Source organism: Cyprinus carpio, chromosome B13 (assembly GCF_018340385.1).
Source record: "Cyprinus carpio isolate SPL01 chromosome B13, ASM1834038v1, whole genome shotgun sequence".
NCBI lineage: Eukaryota > Metazoa > Chordata > Actinopteri > Cypriniformes > Cyprinidae > Cyprinus > Cyprinus carpio.
In genome coordinates this window covers 522,608-535,240 of record NC_056609.1, presented here as the reverse complement: position 1 = coordinate 535,240, position 12,633 = coordinate 522,608, and the positions used below count along the sequence as shown (strand labels likewise).

General features: G+C 41.5%; 1 protein-coding gene across 1 annotated transcript; it reads left to right on the top strand.

The window, feature by feature from the left end:
* The first annotated feature begins 336 nt into the window (after positions 1-336).
* cfap36 (cilia and flagella associated protein 36) lies at positions 337-11,960 on the top strand. Its single transcript, XM_042736187.1, has 10 exons — positions 337-635; positions 1,042-1,106; positions 1,186-1,284; positions 4,368-4,482; positions 6,304-6,391; positions 7,516-7,642; positions 8,778-8,865; positions 10,257-10,372; positions 10,600-10,737; positions 11,299-11,960. The coding sequence occupies exons 1-10, from the start codon at positions 533-535 to the stop codon at positions 11,380-11,382; spliced, it is 1,023 nt and encodes a 340-aa protein (XP_042592121.1). The 5' UTR covers positions 337-532; the 3' UTR covers positions 11,383-11,960.
* Positions 11,961-12,633: the final 673 nt, after the last annotated feature.

The following is a 12,633-nucleotide window of genomic DNA, read 5'->3' as shown; positions in this document are numbered from 1 at the left end:
TAGAGAGTGTTTAAAAACAGGTCAAGATCAAGTTATCTGTATCTCCTGCGCTCCCTCAAGACACTCCTAATATCTGTCATATCTGGGACAGATTTTAAATATCAATTCTGCTTAAAAAGACGCGATCTAATCCTGTGTATATTAAATGAGCTGCTCCCGAGCTGACGGACCTCCAGGATGAGTTTAGAAGAACCAGCCAATGCAAGATCATGCCAAAGCATCAACGATCAAATCTGAGTTAGCGACGCACGCAGCAGCGCTCGAGTCCAGTCCTTGAGTTCAGCGCACCGCGGCGTCGCGTCGCTCCGGCGCTGGAGGTGGCGCTGCGCAGCCGAGCGCGCTGGCTCGCGTCCCGGAGAAGAAACAGAAGTGACGCCCGCAGTGACCGTGACGCATCGGTTGCTACGGTTGCAGATTATGTTGCACACATCCGGGGTGTCCGCGGCTCGTGCGCTCGCGTGTGTTTTTAACGCAGTTCTGTCCACAGGCGCGGAGTAACGCGCGCGGCGATGAGAGCGTCTCTCCAGTGATCATGGCCGATGACAGCGAGTGGGTGCTGGAGAGCATCGCGGGCTTCCTGAGCAGCCCAGACTGGCTCATCCCGCTGGCAGACTTCATGGACAACAAATGCTCAGGTATTAAACGCAGCCGCGACGCGCAGATCGCTGCAGACGCGTGCGCGTTTTAGCTTCTTCACTAATAAACCTCACGTTTCTGTTGGTTTAATATAACGCTCGGTGACAGATGAGCTGTATATTGCCGTGCATATTGTATGGCAAGCCGTTTTATCTTAAAATATTCCCAGCGTTAACTTACTCGTCCTAATTGCATTTTTACTAGTAAGAATTACAATAAGAGAGATCTTTACTAGTAACAACTGAGTTAGAGAGCTCTTAATAAAACATGTGTTTTAATAGTAAACATTGAATCAGATAGCTCTGTAATCAGAATTATCACTAGTAGAAATGCTATTACGTCGAGGAGCACTGGGAATATTTTAAGCTGAAAGGGCTTGCGGTGATAGTGTTGTTGTGTTTTCAGTGTTTGATGATGAGGATGAGAACAAGCTGTCGTACACGGAGATCCATCAGCAGTACAAGCAGCTGGTGAGAGCCGCTCTGAATGTGTCTGGTGAATGAATGCACTGTTCTGATCTGTTGTGATTGATTGGCATGTGCTGTGCAGGTGGAGCGTCTGCTGGAGAACTACACGCAGGAGGTGGGCATCAGTGAGCAGCAGTTCCTGCACGCCTGCTCCTCTTTCAGCAAGACTCAGACTCTACAGGTGAGAGATCTCAGCCCTGAGCGCTGCATGACTGATCACAGAGCTGTGGCGGGGTGTAGACTCTCTTCTGTAGTTTATTGTGCTGGTCTGATGGAGCCTGCGCTTGCGTATTGCACTTGTATTTTGCTCTGTGTTCAGGGGAGAAGAGGTTTCCTGCACAACCGGAGGCTGCGGTTGCAGGACCGCATTTCCAGGGCCCTAAAGTTTTAAATTTGATTTTATTTATTTAATGTACCCAGATAGCACACGTACGTCTGCAAGATGTCTGTTAAAGATCACTTAAACCAGAAAGGATATGCTGTGTACAAACATCTGACAGACATTCTGAACATTCATAAACATCTTAAAGACATCTATTAAACGTGTATTTGACATCAGGGATGTGTATGTATTAGCGGCTCATACTATTTTATAGCACTTGCTATTCAATTCATGAAATTTACGGAAATATGTAGTTGCTTAATTGTAGCCTTTACACTTAATTAGTGTAGAGGAAGACAGGCCATCATACACTACAGGACTGAAGATCACTCTCTACCAGACCTTGAAGTCGTTCTGATCACAGCAGACTCACGCAGAAACCTGGGGCCAGTCTTCGTACCTCGCTTAATACATCTGAGATGATTTGAAAGATCCCAGATCTTCTGATCCTGATAACTGATCTCTGGCTAATTTGGTTCTTCAAACGAATTTGTGGATTTGATTAAATTATCTGGATTAAGTTATCTAAGATTACTGTGTGTTCCCGTGTTCCCTGTAAAGGGCAGATGTATCGATACTCAAGACCACGGTCAGCAGTGCAGCGATTGGCTGGCAACGTAATGACATCATAGCATTAAATAAGACACCTGACGAAAAACTTGACACATTTCTGGAAACAGCCAAGTGAACAAAACTATATAAATGTTATAAAAGATAAATGAAATGTGCACTGTTTTCATAATTTGATTCCAAATTATTTATATTCATGATTTCTAGTATTTGTACAGTCTTTACATTTTTATTTCAAAGCTGTAATTAGAAATTCATGTAATTTTATCTTTGAAGCAGATCTGTTATGTGACAGCGTTAATTAAAGTCTCTTAAGGGTCAAGATCAAGTTATCTGTATCTCCTGCGCTCCATCAAGACACTCCCATAATATCTGTCAAATTAATGCTCGACTCAGATTAACTGTATCTGTGTAAGACTCTAATACAATTATAAAGTTATCATTTTATCACAAATAAATCTTTCAATGAGTAAAACTGGCTGTGTCTATAGTAGTATAGACTACACAACATTATTATATTAATGATTATTATTGTAAATTACTGTCCCTGGATCAGTAGGGTACTCTTGTAATAAAGTAGCAGTGGCTGGGACAGATTTTAAGTATCAATTCTTCTTAAAAAGATGCGATCTAATCCTGTTTACATTAAATAAGCTGCTCCCGAGCAGGTTTAAGGTTAAGGACCTGTTGCTATGACAGCAACTCCAGGATGAGCTTCGAAGAACCAAACTATCCAAGATCATGCCAACTCATCAACAGTCAAATCCAGCTAACTGAGTTAGCGACGTACGAAGAACGGACCCCTGTGCCTTGTTAGGAGATGCATGACAAATTAAATCGGCTGAAAATATCTAACGTTTGATCTCCTTTGACTGAGTGGAGTCAAAGTCTGGGTCTGTCACCATCGTACACTGTGAGGTTTTCTATGGAATCTGTCAGCTCAAATCTGCAGACTAGCTCTGACTTTTGGCAACTAGCGTCGACTTCTCCAGAAAGTAAATTGGCAGAAAATCGCGTAGTGTATTCCAGGCTTTAGCCACAGTGCAGCGCTTCACGTTAGATGTGTGACACGCATAACAAAGTGCAGTAAATGGTAAAACAATTGTGCTTCATGTTAGTGTGTATTAGTGCATTAATAAATGTAAACTGGTATTTATTTTACAACATCCAGCTGCACAATGAACTGTTTTGCACCAGTAAATGGAGATGGCTGACACCCCCTCAAACACTCAAGTTCAAGCCAGCTCTTACATTAAACATAAGATGGAAAAATAAAAACTGAATGTTTTGCATGAATCTAGTCTTTGCATCTGTTTGTTTGATGTTTGAATCAGGTCTCTTCTGGCTAGATGGCGCCGTCACAAACATGTGAGGACATGTTCAGCTTCACGCGATACTTTAGTTCTGGCCTGAACCTGCAGCTTCTGGACCGAGAAGAAGCTTGAGTGCTGAGAGCCAGAGTCGCTGTGACACATGCAGGTTAAGGCAGTCGACGGAGATTAGTTAACTGGGTTAGTGAGACAGAGCGCGGCCCGGTTCATCTGTGAGATTGACCTGGAAAACTACCGGCCCTGATTGGCTGAGGACGCAGCACTGAGGCCCTGTCACTCCAAATGCAGACATTCACAGAGTTACTGTGGATCACACGTCTAGGGATGTTGCAGCTACTAGTTTTTTAATGAATTATTTACTTCAGTAAAAAGTTATTTGCTTGAAGTGGTCAACAAGCATCCACACTTTTGCTTTAGGACAATCAATCCTCATCAATATTTTTAGTCTCACATTACACTTTGCACAGCGTTATTTCACCACTTTCCTCTTAACTGTTACACCTTCCATCCTTTGCAGCAAATGTTAAACTGAGAATGAAACTAATTGTACCTATTTAGTGATGTTTCAATTGGTCCTTCCTCTGTTTTTAATAAGTTTGTAAGCGTTAAACATGCTTCGTTTGAAACACGTATTGATTGCAATTACATTCTCTTACTTTTCAGCTCAAATAGAGCGTTTTATTTGTAGTTCATGTTGATTCTTGTGTTGTGACGAAGCTGTGCTAGAACTGGACGGTCCCTTTCTGTTATTGATGCTGTTGATTTTCAGTGGGAACTTCACACACGCCGTATTATCATCTGATCACTGGCTCTCTCTGTCAGAGTTTAGCTGACTGTAATAATGCACCCAATACTGAAATCCTAATGCTTTTCCCTTCGTGCAGAATCCTTTATCCATGTGCATGTGGTTTTGTTCTGCATGTAGGCAGTGCTCTTGGGTCATGTGATGCGATGGCTGACTGTGTTTTCTTGTTCGATCAGGCTGTTTTCCGGCCTGTTCTCGCTACAGATGATTTTCAGATGTTTCGGTCTCTGATGGTCCAGAAGAACATGGAGCTTCAGCTGCAGGCTCTGCATGTCATCAAAGAGAGAAATGGTATTCAACACATCCAGATATGCATGTGTGATTAGTTCAGCTTCATTACATTTATTATATTTGACATGCATCTTGGTCTCTCTCACATAAAACCAGCTCCCATTTTTCAGTAGATGCTGTAAATATGGAAGCCTGTTCTGCCATGGCATAAAGTAAATACATAAATAGCCACTTTTTTCTTTAAATTCAGATATTTTGACTAGCCAGAATTGTGAGATGTAAAACTCCATGCAATGCAAAAAAAAAAAGTCATTATTCTGAGTTTATTCCCCAAATTTTTGAGGAGAAATTGCAAGAAAAAAAAGTTGTGAAATAATTATTTTTTTTTTAATCCCACTGCTTCCACAAGAGTTTGTCAGTGTCTAATTTGTTTGTAAATTCAATTATTTTTATTATTGTTTATTCAAATGTTACATTAATGCTGACCTGCACCTTCACATTGATTTGTTTCTTTTTTTTTTTTTTTTTTTTTTTTTTTTTGTGTCTCTGTCTGTGTGTCTCTGTGTGTGTGTGTGTGTGTGTGTGTGTTTGTGTCTGTCTGTGTGTCTCTGTCTGTGTCTGTGTGTCTCTGTGTCTGTGTGTGTGTGTGTGTGTGTGTGTGTGTGTGTGTGTGTGTGTGTGTGTGTGTGTGTGTGTGTGTGTGTGTGTGTGTGTGTCTGTCTGTCTGTCTGTCTGTCTGTCTGTCTGTGTGTGTGTGTCTCTGTGTGTGTGTGTGTGTGTGTGTGTGTGTGTCTGTGTGTGTGTGTGTCTGTGTCTGTCTGTCTGTGTGTGTGTGTGTGTGTGTGTGTGTGTGTGTGTGTGTGTGTGTGTGTGTGTGTGTGTGTGTGTGTCTGTGTGTGTGTGTGTGTGTGTCTGTCTGTCTCTGTCTGTCTGTGTGTGTGTGTGTGTGTGTGTCTGTCTGTCTGTCTGTCTGTCTGTCTTTCTGTGTGTGTCTGTGTTTTTTTTTCTGTGTGTGTGAGTGTCTGTCTGTCTGTGTGTGTGTGTGTGTGTGTGTGTGTGTGTGTGTGTGTGTCTGTCTGTCTGTCTGTCTGTCTGTCTGTCTGTGTGTGTTTGTGTCTGTGTTTGTGTCTGTGTGTCTCTGTGTGTCTCTGTCTGTCTGTGTGTCTCTGTCTGTCTGTGTGTGTGTGTGTGTGTGTGTGTCTGTCTGTGTGTGTGTCTGTCTGTGTGTATCTCTGTCTGTCTGTCTGTCTGTGTGTGTGTGTCTGTCTGTGTCTCTGTCTGTCCATCCGTCTGTCTGTTTGTCTGTCTGTCTGTCTGTCTGTCTGTCTGTCTGTGTGTCTCTGTCTGTCTGTCTCTCTGTGTCATCCGTCTGTCTGTCTGTCTGTCTGTCTGTCTGTCTGTCTGTCTGTCTGTCCGTCCATGTCTGTGTGTCTGTCTGTCTGTGTGTGTGTGTGTGTGTGTGTGTGTGTCTGTCTGTCCTCCCGTCCGTCCATCCGTCTGTCTGTCTGTCTGTCTGTCTGTCCGTCCTCCGTCTGTCTGTCTGTCTGTCTGTCTGTCTGTCTGTCTGTGTGTCTCTGTCTGTCTGTGTCTCTGTCTGTCCATCCGTCTGTCTGTCTCTCTGTCCGTCCATCCGTCTGTCTGTCTGTCTGTCTGTCTGTGTGTGTCTGTCTGTCTGTGTATCTGTCTGTCCATCTGTCTGTCTGTCTGTCTGTCTGTCTGTCTGTCTGTCTGTCTGTCTGTCTGTCCGTCCATCCGTCTGTGTCTCTGTCTGTCTGTGTGTGTGTGTGTGTGTGTGTGTGTGTGTGTCTGTCTGTCCATCCGTCCATCCGTCTGTCTTTCTGTCTGTCTGTGTGTCTGTGTGTGTGTGTGTGTGTGTTATAGGAGGGCTGCCCGAGTGTCTGACAGACGGCGTGGACGTCGTGAGTGAACTCGAGCAGCAGGAAATGAAGATTCTTCAGGAGGTTCTCAGGTAATTTCTCCTCATTACCTGCACAGACATCAGACAGACATCAGTGGCAGCACGTGTCGTCCTGCAGTTGATATTATATGCATCCATTCATAAACATGGCGTTTCGTTTTGTGAATCAGACATAAATTCTCTGCTTTTTAAAAATATTTGCACAATAAATAGTTGAGACCCACTTAGTGATGTCCTTGTAAAACTTGTAAAAGGATTGATAGTGTTCACAGTAAGCCAAGCATATAAAGCCACTGCGAGACCACTGGCAGTTAAGCAGCTTAACGCCCCACCGAAAAAGAACGGTGTGATATTCTTAGTGTGCTGGGTTACTGTCCGGTTCACAGGCGCATGACCGTAGATCAGTGCGGCTCTGTCCCCAAGTTTCTGTTTCTGTTCATGAAGATGCTAACGTTAATGAATGCCATTAAGAGATCAGGGTTAGCTACAGATCACATTGCTCAGGACAAATGTTTGAATCCAGACCTGGATTTAGAGCTCCTCTGACTCAGATTTGTCTTCTGCAACTGTGATTGATTTACAACAGATCAGAGAGGACTCGTCTCATAAGATAACGTTACACGTTACATGTACTTACTATTATAATAACAATTATGCATAATTATAAGCAAGTAACCCTAAGACAAATCCTAACCGTAACCATATAGTAAGTACAAGTAGTTAATTAATATTACTCAGTACTTAAATGTGTAATTACACTGTAAGAAGGACACATTAACCCTTTAAGTGCCACCCCCCATTTTTGAATATAGATGTGAAAGTGCACTATTCAAACTTAAATTTTTATAATTCATGGTAGCTTTGGAATACAGATCTAAGGTTGGACTAAGGTTGAAATAATCCAAAATTACTATAAAATGAAAGCCTTATGTCTAAATTTATGTTCCAAATTTGAAGTTGATATAAATAAATAAAATTAAATAAAAATAAAGTGAAAGCAGAAGGTTCAGTGGTTCTTACTGTAGGTGCGTTTAGAGTGAGCACATATCCTGTGCTCACTGAGTAGGGAGCAGTGAAGACTGTTTAGGGATGCTGTCGATCAGAACACAGCATGTTAACTGTGTTCAGTAAGGGACTGCAGTATGAGCTGTGCTGTATTGTTTGTGTATCTGCAGGAGGTCAAAGGAGGAGTATGATCTGGAGATGGTGCACAGGGTACAGGAGACGGAGGAGCAGGCGTCCACCTCCAGCAGTCTGTCTGAGACCCCCCTGTGTGACTCTGTGAGCCAGCAAACCAACACAGTGAGTCTGACGCTCATGCAGTGCATATTTCACAGAAACAATATACTATCAAACAGATGCTTTGCTGGAAATAAGTGAGTAGTAAGGAAATCTGATTTTATGTAGCTCCTTTCAGGAACAAATGTCGCAGAGTGCTTCGCAGGAAAATAAGCATTGCTAAAGTTTTAGTTACAGGGACATGCAGGGCTCAAATCACCTGAACCAGCTGATCACTAGAAGGATTCAGACACAGGCCAGTAATGGCATAAATCAGTAATCAAATAAGAACAAAGGAAATGATTGTTCTTTTGTTTTTATATAATAAAGAGTTTGGTAGCATCAATACTATTCAGAAATTGAATAATTAAATGTAAAATAAAACAGCATAGTCTTTACTGTATGAATTCAATCTAAATTGGTTCTTTATAAAGATTCAAAAGTTATTCAGACAAGATTTATAAATAAATATGTAAATAAATTTATATTTATTTATTGTGCTATGTGACGGCATATTTAGACAGCGTGCGAGTAAAATCACCTGAAAGTTTGAATTAACAAGGCTTATAAATGCATGCAAATAATAAACAGATCATAACCATGAAATCACACACCTCTTATCTATAATCTGTAGAGCTGCTGCAGTGCTGTGAAGTGTTCTGACCTTGCTAGCATGTTCTGACCATCTCAGTTTCAATCACCCCTGCACTGTGCTTCATTGATGTTTTGAGGACAGTAATGTTGCTGCTAGAGAAGACGAGGGTGACTGTCTGATTCACAGTGAAGTGATCATCATCAACGTTTGATTGTAATGTGTGTGTGTTTTGGTGTCATTCAGTGAAGTTTGAATCTTTTACTGTAGTGCACTGAGAGAGGACGGAGATCAGGGCTGATGGCTTGTCCACTTCATGTGTTTTGCTCATATCTGTATGTGGTTTTACTGGACAGTCACAATATGGTTTTGACCCTTTTAATGGCAGTGAATGGTGAGAGCCTTCAGCTTTACTGAAGTTGCATCTTGTTTTATACGATCAAACACAAAAAGGACATTTCTTTTACCTTTCTTGTTTTGTGGAAGTTTGGAGGAAGCAGGACCATGTTCTGAAGTCCTGCAGATTTGTGCTGCTCCTCATGGCTTGTGTCTTTCTGATCTCCACAGACCAACGGCACGACAGACGCTACAGAGCTGAAGTTACAGGAGTCTGAGTCTGCAGCCGTCAGGAGTTCAGCTGCAGCCACACCGTCCTGTGAGTGTGTGTGTGTGTGTGTGTGTGTGTGTGTGTGTGTGTGTGTGTGTGTGTGTGTGTGTGTGTGTGTGTGAGGAAGTGAGTGAGTGAGTGAGTGTGTGTGAGAGTTTGTGAGAGTTTGTGAGAATGTGCATGCGTGTGTGTGTGTGTGTGTGTGTGTGTATGTGTGTGTGTGTGTGTGTGTGTGTGTGTGTGTGTGTGTGTGTGTGTGTGTGTGTGTGTGTGTGTGAGGGAGTGTGCATGTGTGAGGGAGGGAGTGTGCGTGTATGCCCAAGTGTGCATGAGTGTGTGTGTGTGCAAGTTTGTGAGAATGTGCGTGAGTGAGTGTGTGTGCGCACATGTTAGTGAGTGTGTGTGTGTGTGTCAGTGCGTGTGTGTGTGTGTGTGAGGGAGTGTGCGTGTATGCGTGAGTGTGTGTGTGAGAGTTTGTGAGAATGTGCGTGAGTGTGTGTGTGTGTGTGTGTGTCAGTGCGAGTGGGTGTGAGTTAGGGCTGTGCAATTTGGGGAAAATATCAAATTGCAATTTTTTTGACAGATATTGTGATTTGATTTGCAATTTTAATTTTGCAAAGTCAAGCTTCAGCTTAATATTGTCAATAGTGTGCAGCACAGTATGGGTATCGTTACCCTGCTGGAAAAAATACAATAGAAACCATCACAGAAATTCTTATGGTTTCCATTAAAACAATTACAAAATTCCTTTTTGTAGTGTGTTTTGGGCATTATTCTGATAATAATTACTGTTGTTCTATTGTTTCCCATCTGCCAGATTACATCCCACCAATAGAATTCATCAAATACCAGTAGACACCATTATAGTTTACATTAAAGACTATATAATTCGCAGTATATATAACCCTTAAATCATTACATGTTCTGTTGTGTTTTGGGAGGGGCTCTATTGTTTTTTTGTTTTCAGCAGGGAATATTATAATGGTATTACTACTTTTACAGAATTTACTTAATTACTAAATTTCACAGAAAAGATTAGTTTATTTTGTGCAAATACAGAACTGTATTACTTCAGTCAATTATTAAAGTATTGCATAGGTTACATAGGCTGTTTAAGAACAAGTGTGCTGAATGTTTAATTTTTATCCAAGTGAAATAAGCAAAGCAGTTAGAGTGAATTTACACTTGTTTTAAACGCGGAGCCAGGCGCACGTGCATCAACCTCGTCCTTATTGCGGCTCGTGATGAGACATTGATGTGTAAAGACACAAAACGATCGGTCTGTGCAAGAAACTGAACAGTATTTATATAGGTTTTTTACCTCTGATTCACGCACTGTCTGAACTGTTAAACTCCTTGTCAAATGAAGCTTCTGATGTGACGAGAGTTGATTTCAGGAGTCTGTTGTGTAGGATCTGTGTTGTGTGTGTTGTGTGCAGGTAAAAGTAAAGCTCTTCCTGCAGTGAGGGCACCTGTCAAGGGTTCAGAGTCTGCCAACCACACGCCGAGCCCAGAGAGTCCGAGAGATGAGGACGCACACTCCAGAGCTGTCGCTGTAAGACACTAACACTGACCACACACACTCACACCACGCTTCTGAATATCAAAGATTCTTTTAACTGACTAAACTGCACCATTAACATTAGCAAACTGACAAACAGTTAATAAACACATGATCAAGTCTGTACTGACTGAATTTAAAGAACGCAGATGGATAGTTTAACGATCTTTGCTCTGTGTGTGTGTGTGTGTGTGTGTGTGTGTGTGTGTGTGTGTGTGTAGGATGAGCAGGCGTTACAGCAGCGCTCTGAGTATCTGAAGCAGCAGAGAGATAAACTGCAGGCCCTGAAGAGAGATCAGACCCAGAAGAGCCCGGCTGACGCTCCTCCTGCGGCCCCGGAGCCCAAACACACTGCACAGGTATCACACGCTCCCTGAGTTCCTGCCCCAGCTGCAGACTGTGAATATAAAAAACAGCCGTGTAAACAGCAACTGCGAATCTCTGTTTGCACGTGGATTTCCTTTACTCTCGCACAAAACTCTCGCCCAGAGAGAGTGCGCGCACTTAAAGCGAGTCCCTCCTCTCTCAAACTGTGTCCTGTCTGTGCACTCGCCAAGCTCTGTGCTCATGCACTAGATATTCATTCTTTTCATACCCGAATTAAACGTTGTCAAAAGTTATCAACCAATCAGATTTAAAAGATGCATCTGTAATTTCTTTCCAGTTTAATAATGTTTAGCAATGTTAATGTAATGTAACCCACAGAAATGGCTAGGAATTAAGTGCTTGGATGATTTGTACAAATAACCGCTGTCCGGATTCATTTCTAATATTTGATTATTATGACCAAGTAGTATTGAATTGTAAAGAAATTACATTTAGAATCATGTTGAGGATTTAAAAATCTGAACATGATTTTGCAATTAGCTGGAAATAATCATTTGAATCATTTTAAATCATTTCTTTTTTTCATATTCCAAGAAATATCCGTTGAAGAGAAGAAGAAACTGCAGAAAAGAAAACATCTGGCAGAGAAGCTGAAAGAAGAAGTCATCAAGAAATGAAGCTCAGGTCGTCTGTGTGATCGTAGAGCAGGAAACAGACTGAAGCTGCGTGCTTCGGCAGAGAGTTTTGCTGTGGCAGAACACAGAAAAGAAAGACATGGATGAATACAGTTTTGTATATTGTTTAATTTATATTTTTTATGTACCTGTAGGTCTGCCAAACAAAAATTAGAGTGTGATCTCACATGACTTTATGTAATAAACTCCAGCAGCTGTGTCCCTGAGAGACTGACTGTGATTGTGGCGTGTCTGTAGCAGCAGTGAGCTGAAGGTACAGACCAGGCACACTCACACTGGACTCGTGTCAGACACCTTCACCTCCAGGCTGACTGATTATAGACTTGTGTGCCCAGACCTCTTTGCATGATCAGTTTATTGACACAGTGAATGCAGTGTTTGTACATCCGTCTGTCTGTTTAATCTTTACTTACTGAATTATTATTATGCATTATGGGCACACTCACATACTATACATATACTCATATATGCTCATATTTTACCATGTGATTTCATGACGTGTGGACAGATGTTTTATGTAATTACCAAATAAAGTATCATTTTTAGTGATTAGAAAGAAATGTGTACCGTATATTGTGTGTTTTATACAATAGTGTCTGTGCACAAGTCAAAATATTGATAAATATCAAGTGTTCACGTTAATTGTTCTGGGCAGAGTGAAGTAATTAAAGGTCCAGTGTACTTGAAAGGTGAGAGGAATCACGTGAAGGTGGTGCTCGAGGGAGGTTGCTGACAGTGTGAGCTGGGTCCCTGCACTTTTAAATCTGGAAAATGTGCTTTCTTCTTTAATGCTTCTAACAACTATGAATAGAATACTGCTACTTGCTGGAAAAAGCAGCTACAGGAAAAGCTACAGTGTTTTAAAAGTAGTGTCGCTACTGTAAAGTTACTGAAAAATGTAGTTACACTAGTAGCATCGCTACTCCCCAACACTGACTGACATATACATACATATCCATTCATAATCCATGATATAATTCATGTATATGAGATATGTAAATATACATATAGATATAAATATGTGCATGCATAATTATAAAATTATGTAATTAGACACTGAGTTAAATAGAATAGGAATATAGTTATAGGAACCTAACACTTCTTGATATTGTATAGTATAGGGCATCAATTCACTGTTACATAATTTGTAGTATGCAGTATATAATAACAATGTGGGATATAATATAGATGATAGATGGCAGATATCTCTATGTCTTGATAGAAGAGGATTGC

What these genes read in the sequence shown, in the direction of transcription:
- cfap36 (XM_042736187.1), top strand. Translation starts at nt 533, where the DNA reads ATGGCCGATGACAGCGAGTGGGTGCTGGAGAGCATCGCGGGCTTCCTG. An exon ending in TGAGCCAGCAAACCAACACA is followed by an intron (nt 7,643 to 8,777) that starts GTGAGTCTGACG and finishes TGATCTCCACAG; the next exon opens with ACCAACGGCACGACAGACGC. An exon ending in AGCTGCAGCCACACCGTCCT is followed by an intron (nt 8,866 to 10,256) that starts GTGAGTGTGTGT and finishes TGTTGTGTGCAG; the next exon opens with GTAAAAGTAAAGCTCTTCCT.